The following is an 8,738-nucleotide window of genomic DNA, read 5'->3' as shown; positions in this document are numbered from 1 at the left end:
GGTTTTGCCATGTTGGCCAGGCTGGTCTCAAACTCCTGACCTTGGGTGATTTGCCTGCCTTGGCCTCCCAAAGTGCTGGGATTACAGGTGTGAGCCACCGCGCCTGGCCGCTCACACTTTTCATACTTGTTTTTTCAGGTGTTTTACACACATGAAATAAATCTTTATTTTTACATAGCTGACATTCTCAAATAATCTGATACTATATTTGTAACGTTAAAGTTTATTAAATGTGTTCACCATAAACATTAAATTGCATTAAAGATTATATTAAAGCTAAGAAAAAGCCATGTATTCCAAATGATTATACCCTTCATTACATGTTAAAATATGAAATGACACGAAAGCCAAATATTTCTCTATTCAGCCAGTTTTTTTTTTCATGTGTTTTGGAGCAAATATTTATTGATGTCCTTTATATTAGTTTTAAATATTAATAGATAATATTAGTCATTGTCCAAATAGATTTCCTTAGAGTTAGCAGTGTATACACATAAAAATTCCAATACTATGGACTGCTTCATGACTAGTTCTCATAATGTCAATTCATTCATCACATGGAGACTAACTCAGAGCGTAGATGGTTTGGCAAGTTCAGCTCTGCCACTTGGAGCATAGCATGGACCTCACAACTACCCAGAGAACGCAAGGGTTGGCCTCACCTAATTAAGGCCTCCTCTGGAGACCTGTATGGCCTGGGGCTAAGTGTTTGTAGTTACCCAGCAGAGGTCAGTTATGACTGCTCTGTGTTCACTGGGACTTAGGGTTATAGTATGGGACAGATGTACTTGAGGCCTTCTTTAATGTATTTGTGAAGCTTAGCCAAATACATCCTTGGAAATTTGATGAAGACATGGCTTATGGACTGGGTGCAGTGACTCACACCTGTTATCCCAGCACTTTGGGAGACCTAGGTGGGTGGATCACCTGAGGTCATGAGTTCAAGACCAGCCTGACCAAAATGGCAAAAACCCATCTCTACTAAAAATACAAAACATTAGCTAGGTGTGGTGGTAGGTGCCTGTAATTCCAGCAACTTGGGAGGTTGAGGTATAAGAATCGCTTGAACCTGGGAGGCGGAGGTTGCAGTGAGCCGAGATCATGCCACTGTCCTCCAGCCTGGGTGACAGAGTGAGACTCTGTCTCAAAAAAAAAACAAAAAAAAAAAACAGGACTTATGATTTTATTCTAATATCTACCTAAAAGGAAATTTTTAACTTCATATAGTTAATATTAAGATGAGAAATTATATAATTAAAAAAAAAACATGCTTTGATTTGCTTATATTTTTAGAGATTACAGTATTTCAGTAACTATCAAGAAAATTATTCATTGTTTAAAAATGTATACATTTATCATACTATGCCCTTGAATATCTCTTTTTTTGCTTAGTTTGTACATGAAAGTATCCACGATGAGGTTGTAAACAGACTTAAAAAGGCCTATGCGCAGATCCGAGTTGGGAACCCATGGGACTGTGAGTATGTCCTTCTGTTTTCAAAGCGATCCCTTTTTGACAGCTGTTGTTAACAAGTGTTTCTGGTCTGAGGTTTGGAGTTTCTTTCCCTTTCCTGAGAGGCCTGAAGGCACGTGAAGCAGGTTATTAGGATTTGGGGTATCGTGTCTGCTCCTAGGTGTCGACCCTGGGTGCTTGATGTGGGCTAGTGGGTGAGACTGGGAGAGGTTGTTTAGGTGGAATGAGATTCAGTGCGCTTCTCTCTCATTACTATTACCCTTGTCCAAACCAACACCAACCCTCTTGTGGAAGGCTGCAAGAATCCCCTCACTGACCTTTCTGCATCCATTGCTACAGAGTGATTTTTAAAATGCAATCAGCTAATTCACTCTCCTGCTTAAAATACTCCTCAGTAACTTCTCATTGCTTTTAGATTTTTTTCCTTTCTTTTTTTTTTTGTTTTGAGACACAGTTTCACTCTGTTGCCCAGGCTGGAGTGCAGTGGCTTGATCTCGGCTCACTGCAACCTCCGCCTTCTGGGTTCAAGCAATTCTCCTGCCTCAGCCTCCCGAATAGCTGGGACTACAGGTGCATTCCACCACGCCTGACTGATTTTCGTAATTTTTAGTAGAGACAGCGTTTTGCCATGTTGACCAGGCTGGTCTCAAACTCCTGACCTGAAGCAATCTGCCTGCCTCGGCCTCCCAAAGTGCTAGGATTACAGGTGTGAGCCATTGCACCAGGCCTGCTTTTAGATTAAAACCTAGAGTCCTCTTGATTTCTTCTTTTTTCAGGCTCCTGATCCTTCCTGGTCTGCTCTCTGCCTCCTGCCCTGCTTGCCTTCTCACCAACCTTTCTGTGTCCATTTTCCCTCTTGCTCCCAGAGCTCTACCTTCTCCAACATCCTTTCAGTGTTCCAGGCATGCCAGGCTCTGTCCTGCTGTGCTGTCTGCTGGAAACATTCTTCACCCAGAGTGGGGATGGCTCTGCTAACATGCCGCCTCCTGATAGAGGCCTACGTACATCTTCCTTCTTCCTCTGTCGCTGGGTCACTGTCAGTGCTCTAGTCTCCAGCAGCCATAACATAAGACAGCATCATTCTCTTCCCCCTTGAATTACACACGAACTACTGAGACTGTGATGCTTCCTTAGAGAATGGTCACACTGTAATGAGTAAACTGACCCTGTATTTTGAGTGCAGTACTTTGAGTAATTGATAGCCATTCTTTAAGCTAGAGGTTGGCAAACAGACTTGACCCTGCCTGTTTCTGTAAAAAAAAGTTTCTTGGCACATAGACATACCCATTCATTTGCATGTCATTTGTGGCTGCTTTTGCACTACAATTATGGAGTTGAGTATTGGGATGGAGATCATGTATGTCCTCCAAAGCATAAAATATTTACCATCTGGTTCTTTATGGAAAAAGGATGCTGACTTATGTTCTCAATTGAGAGCATATAGGAAGGGATTGGTCTGTTCATTGAGAAAGCTGTTCTAATAATAAAATGATGCCATAAAGGGCAAAATGATGAGCCAGGCTTCCTCTTCTCTGTCCAGCTAATGTTCTCTATGGGCCACTCCACACCAAGCAGTCGGTGAGCATGTTTCTTGGAGCAGTGGAAGAAGCAAAGAAAGAAGGTGGCACAGTGGTCTACGGGGGCAAGGTAAGGGATGCTCTGAGATCAGTTGTGACAGCTTTTTAACCTTTTCCTTGAGACACAAGCAGGGCTCTGGGCATATTGGGAAAGTGACCCCATTTGACACCCTCTTCTCCCGTCTTTGTTCATATATTATTATAAAACAAGGATATACATGTTTTTGTTTATTTGTCTGTTTTTGAGACAGAGTCTCACTCTGTCGCCCAGGATGGAGTGCAGTGGCGCCATCCTGGCCTCAAGTGATCCACCCACCTTGGCCTCCCAAGGTGCTGGGATTACAGGCATGAGCCACCACACTTGGCTCTGTTTGTTTTTGTGACAGGGTCTTGCTTTGCCGCCTAGGCTGGAGTGCAGTGGTGCGCCATCTCAGCTCACTGCAACCTCTGCTTCCTGGGCTAAAGCAATCATCCCACCTCAGGCTCCTGAGTCTCGATCTGTTGCCCAGACTGGAGTGCAGTGGCATGATCTTAGCTCACTGCATCCTCCACCTCCCAGGTTCAAGTGATTTTCCTGTCTCAGCCTCCCAAGTAGCTGGGATTACAGGCCCCCCGTAACCATGCCCAGCTAATTTTTGTATTTTTAGTAGAGAAGGGGTTTCACCATGTTGGCCACGCTGGTCTAGAACTCCTGACTTTGTGATCCACCCGCCTTGGCCTCCCAAAGTGCTGGGATTACAGGCGTGAGTCACTGTGCCCAGCCAGAAATACATGTTTTAAAGAATGACAACAGTGCTTGCTCTGGCAGTACATATACTAAAATTGGAATGATACAGGGAAGATTAGCATGGCCTATGCACAAGGATGATATGCAAATTTGTGAAGCATTCCATATTAAAAAAAAAAAAGACAACAGAAAATGCATGGGACATTTCTGGAAGGACATATAAGAAACTGAGTCATGGTTGCTTTTGAATTGGGTCCCTAAATATTTGTATGGAAAGGAGAATTCCTTTTCATAGTACAGTAGGAGACTTTGTATTCAGAGCAGTTACAATCTATTTATTTGTTATTTTTAAAAGTCAGTTAAGGCACAGAATAAAAAAAATACATATCATAAGCATTAAAAAAGAAATTAACACAGATTGCAGTGGCTCATACCTGCAATCTCAGCACTTTGGGAGGCTGTGGTGGGAGGACTGCTTGAGGCCAGGAGTTCAAGACCCACCTCGACAATATAGTGAGACCCTGTCTCTAAAAAAAAAATTAGCTGAGTATGGTGGCATGCACGTGTAGTGCTAGCTACTTGGGAGGTTGAGGTGGGAGCATTGCTTGAGCCCACAAGTTTGAGGCTGCAGTGAGTGTGATGACATCACTGCACTGCAGCCTGGGCAACAAAGCAAGACCAAATCAAAAACAAAAAAACAAACTAAAAAAAAAAAAAAACAAATCAGAAACAAATCCCCCTCTAAATAAAAAGATTTGTTTGTGGCCGGGCATGTTCTCATTCCTGTAATCCCAGCACTCTGGGAGACTGAGGCAGGTAGATCACTTGAGGTCAGGAGTTCAAGACCAGCCTGGCCAAAATGGTGAAACCTAGTCTCTACTAAAAATACAAAAGAAATTTAGCTGGGCGTGCTGGTATGTGCCTGTAGTCCCAGTTACTTGGGAGGCTGAGGTGTGAGGATAGCTTGAACCCAGGAGACAGAGGTTGCAGTGAGCCAAGATCAAGCCATTGCACTCCAGGCTGAGTGAAAATAACTGCTTCCAACAGCATTTGTTCAACATAACTTGGTTGTGTCACATGGCATGGCTCTGCATCCCTTCCTGACTCTTTATTTCCATTTTCCTCTGACCAACTAAGTTAGAACCAATGTCAGGAAGAGAGAATTTTCTTTCATGATTGGAATTTATTTTGGAGAAATAATTCACCTATAAATGATGCTAATTTTTTTCTTTATAAGTGTAGGCAAAGATTGCATCCTCTGACCCCAAATCCTAGAAAACAAAATGCTTTCATTCTTTTTATTTCATTTCTCTGCATTAGGTTATGGATCGCCCTGGAAATTATGTAGAACCGACAATTGTGATAGGTCTTGCCCACGACGCGTCCATTGCACACACAGAGACTTTTGCCCCGATTCTCTATGTCTTTAAATTCAAGGTAAAAGTGCCTCCTGTTCGCTAGTCTAATGTTGAAATAAATGATAAGAGGAAAATTATGGTGGATTAAATTTCACTTGATGAGCCTGTAAGAGGGTTTTAGAAAGTAATCTGAATAGTAGATATGTGAAGGTTCAGGATAAAATATGAGATAAACACTTTAAAACTTTATAGCATGCCGAGCTAGCTGCCAGGGAGACCAGATTGGGTAATGCACTAGTGTTGGAGTTCATGGAGTATGTAGTCATCATTTCTTGTGTCACCTTAATTCTGGGCTGTGTAGGCCATAGAGTCACCTTCTCCTGAACCGTGGTACTGGATAGTTTGACAGACTGAGTGCTATGAACATGTCAGCAGACAAAATGAGATGTGGAGGTAATCTAAAGTTGGCCGGGCACGGTGGCTCATGCCTGGAATCCCAGCACTTTGGGAGGGTGAGGCAGGCAGATCACCTGAAGTCAGGAGTTCAAGACCAGCCTGGCCAATGTGGTGAAACCCCATCTCTACTAAACAATAAAAAAGCCAGGCACGGTGACGGGCGCCTCTAATCTGTAATGCCAGCTACCTAAGAGACTGAGGCAGGAGAGTCACTTAAACCCGGGAGGCTGAGATTGCAGTGAGCTGAGATTGCACCATTGCACTCCAGCCTGGGCAATAGAGTGAGACTCCGTCTCAAAAAAAAAAAAAAAAAAAAAAGACCTATAGTTATAAACTCCATCAGAGGACAGGCTGCGGAGTTTTGTTTTGTTTTCCCTGCTCTCATATCTTGATCTCAAACTGTGGAGGTTTTAGTAGGCATGAGCCACAATGGCTCATGCTTGTAATCTCAGTGCTTTAAGAGGATCACTTGAGGCCAGGTGCTCAAGACCAGCCTACGCAACACAGGGAGACCTTGTCTCTACGAAAAATTAAAAAATTAGCCAGGTGTGGTATGTACCTGTAATCCTAGCTACTCGGGAGGCTGAGGTGGGAAGAGATCCTGTCTCTAAAACAAATAAACAAAACCCAAAAAAACTGACACAGGTGAATAAATTAGAAGATCTAATTCCCAGCTTGAGACAGGCCTTAGCCTTGCCAGTCAATATTTAGGATTAATTTTGAGACTGCAGAGAGATTGAATCAAGATTTGAATGTACCATTATTAACAGTTAAAGAATAGTGAGAATTGCATCTTGTTGCAATTATATGATTGCATTTCTTTATTTCTTGTTTTAAATTGCCTATCGTTTCACATATGGGGACTAGATAATATAATTTTGTGTTTTGTAATGTGTTTGTGTACATTATGAGGCTGTGTGAGCTCTTGAGCAAATTAGCCTCTCTTGGCCTCAGTTGCCCAATCTGTAAATTGGGAGGTAGTAGGAAACCTATGTTATAGGATGAGGATTAAATAACTAAATGCACGTTAAGTACTTAGATCAGTGTGTTATACACATAAGAGCTCAATAGATATTAACTATTATATGTAGGAGCTTGAATGAAAGGAAGAATGTGTTAATATTTGTTTCTCAAATTATAATTGGGGAAAAAAATCCCAAAAAGTTTTACTTATTATTAGTGATCTGAATTATAAGAGAAACAGTTAGTAAACTTGACTCTTTGGTTTCCTTTTTTTTGTATACTAAAATAATTATACGGGTGCATATCAGGAAATGAGTTTTATGTCAGTGAACTTTTGACCTGAACACTGTAACATCTAACAGCTTCCAATGTCTCTCCTTTTAGAATGAAGAAGAGGTCTTTGCATGGAATAATGAAGTAAAACAGGGACTTTCAAGTAGCATCTTTACCAAAGATCTGGGCAGAATCTTCCGCTGGCTTGGGTACAATTTTCTCTATTTTGAAAATTTATATAAGTCTGATTTATGTGGTGAGTGGACTTAAGCCATTGTAGTTGAAAATCAATTTTTCAGTATTGAAAGCCTTTGAGCTTTGGTTTAGATTATTTATTTATTTTTGTTTGTTTTTAATTTCCTGTTCATTGCTCTCACTATGCCTCCCTTTTTACACAGACCTAAAGGATCAGACTGTGGCATTGTAAATGTCAACATTCCAACAAGTGGGGCTGAGATTGGAGGTGCCTTTGGTATGTAGAGAATCATTTCTCCTTTTCCCGTTGGGCAGCAAAGAAAAACCATTAGTAGCTTTTAGAAAGGGTTGACCAAGAGACTGAAACACTCCTTATATTCTGAAATAACCTAATATGATCTAACAGGCCTGAAAAAGCTTACATTCTGTATTCAGAGTTATCGCATAGAGTCCTGCGTCATCTCCTCAGAGGCAGCATCAGGTTAAAGGAGAGGCCCTTAAGCTGAAATGTGTGAACCCCTGAAATGGTGGCATTTGTTTTCTGGGGAGAAGTTTGCAGACCCAAAAAAGCTTAAGAATCCCTATTTTACATGAAATAGTCTGGTTTTTATTTGCAAAGTAGGCCTATAAATGTTAAACATACTCTTTTTCACTAGATAGAATACTAAGTTGTTTCTTTTCACTGGGCTCTGCTCCTGTTTCCTCTTAATAAGTCATGCATTATTAATGATGAAACTGGGTAGTAGTTTTTCCGAAAAAACTCTCCCTAACCATTGTATATTCAGTATTATTTATTAAATATGATCCAAAGTAAAATAAATTGCTTGTTTTTTTTTTAAATATAGAAGCAAAACAAACATTCATTAATACTTGTAAAAGTTTATATCATTAGTAGCATTCTTTTATATTTTTAGACCAAATACTACAATTACTATTTGATGCACGGACTTTGACAAAAGACTACTATTTTCAGTTCACCCCTTACGCCTGCACTGCACTGTGCAGTTGCCTGAATGCATGAGTGTCTATCTTTTCCCTGTTTCCAACCCATGCCTGCTCTCTCAAATTGACTATTCTTTTTTTGTGTGTGTGTGTCGGGGGCTTGTTCTGTTGCCCAGGCTAGAGTGCAGTGGCGCAATCACAGCTCACTGCAGCTTCCACCTCCCAGGCTCAAGCAGTCCTCTTGCCTCAGCCTCATGAATAGCTGAGATTACAGGCATGTGCCTCCACACCCAGCTAATTAAAATTTTTTTTTTTTTTTTAGAAACAGGCCCTCACTATTGTTACCCAGGCTGGTCTCAAACTCCTGGGCTCAAGCCATTCACCTGCCTTGGCTTCCCCAAGTGTTGGGATTACAGGCATGAGCCACTGTACTCAGTCAACTGACTATTCTTCAGTTAAGCTTTTATAGTTAATTTTTAAAGTTCTGGTGGCCACTCACACTGGCTTATGCCTGGAATCCCGGCACTTTGGGAGGCAGAGGCGGGCGGATCGCTTGAGCTTAGAAGTTCAAGACTAACCTGCGCAACATGGCAAAAACTCGTCTCTACAAAAAATACAAAAATTAGGCATGGTGGTGTGTGCCTGTAGTCCCAGCTACTTGGGAGGCTGAGTTGGGAGGATCTCTTGAGTCTGGGAGGTGGAGCTTGCAGTGAGCCAAGATTGTGCCATTGCACTCAAGTGTGGGTGACAGAGTGAGACCCTGTCTTCCCAAA

General features: G+C 41.7%; 1 protein-coding gene across 1 annotated transcript in view; it reads left to right on the top strand.

Moving 5' to 3' along the window:
* ALDH7A1 (aldehyde dehydrogenase 7 family, member A1) overlaps nucleotides 1-8,738 on the top strand; it is a 60,853-nt gene that overhangs the window by 47,423 nt on the left and 4,692 nt on the right. The window contains exons 11-15 of the mRNA XM_011942126.1: nucleotides 1,393-1,477; nucleotides 3,015-3,121; nucleotides 5,099-5,215; nucleotides 6,940-7,037; nucleotides 7,227-7,300. Coding sequence (XP_011797516.1) covers nucleotides 1,393-1,477; nucleotides 3,015-3,121; nucleotides 5,099-5,215; nucleotides 6,940-7,037; nucleotides 7,227-7,300 — 481 coding nt within the window. The remainder of the gene's footprint in view (nucleotides 1-1,392; nucleotides 1,478-3,014; nucleotides 3,122-5,098; nucleotides 5,216-6,939; nucleotides 7,038-7,226; nucleotides 7,301-8,738) is intronic.

This window comes from Colobus angolensis, unplaced genomic scaffold (assembly GCF_000951035.1).
Source record: "Colobus angolensis palliatus isolate OR3802 unplaced genomic scaffold, Cang.pa_1.0 Scaffold206, whole genome shotgun sequence".
In the NCBI taxonomy this organism is placed as follows: domain Eukaryota; kingdom Metazoa; phylum Chordata; class Mammalia; order Primates; family Cercopithecidae; genus Colobus; species Colobus angolensis.
Note: the sequence above shows the minus strand (reverse complement) of the source record. Positions and strands in the feature narration are given on the sequence as shown.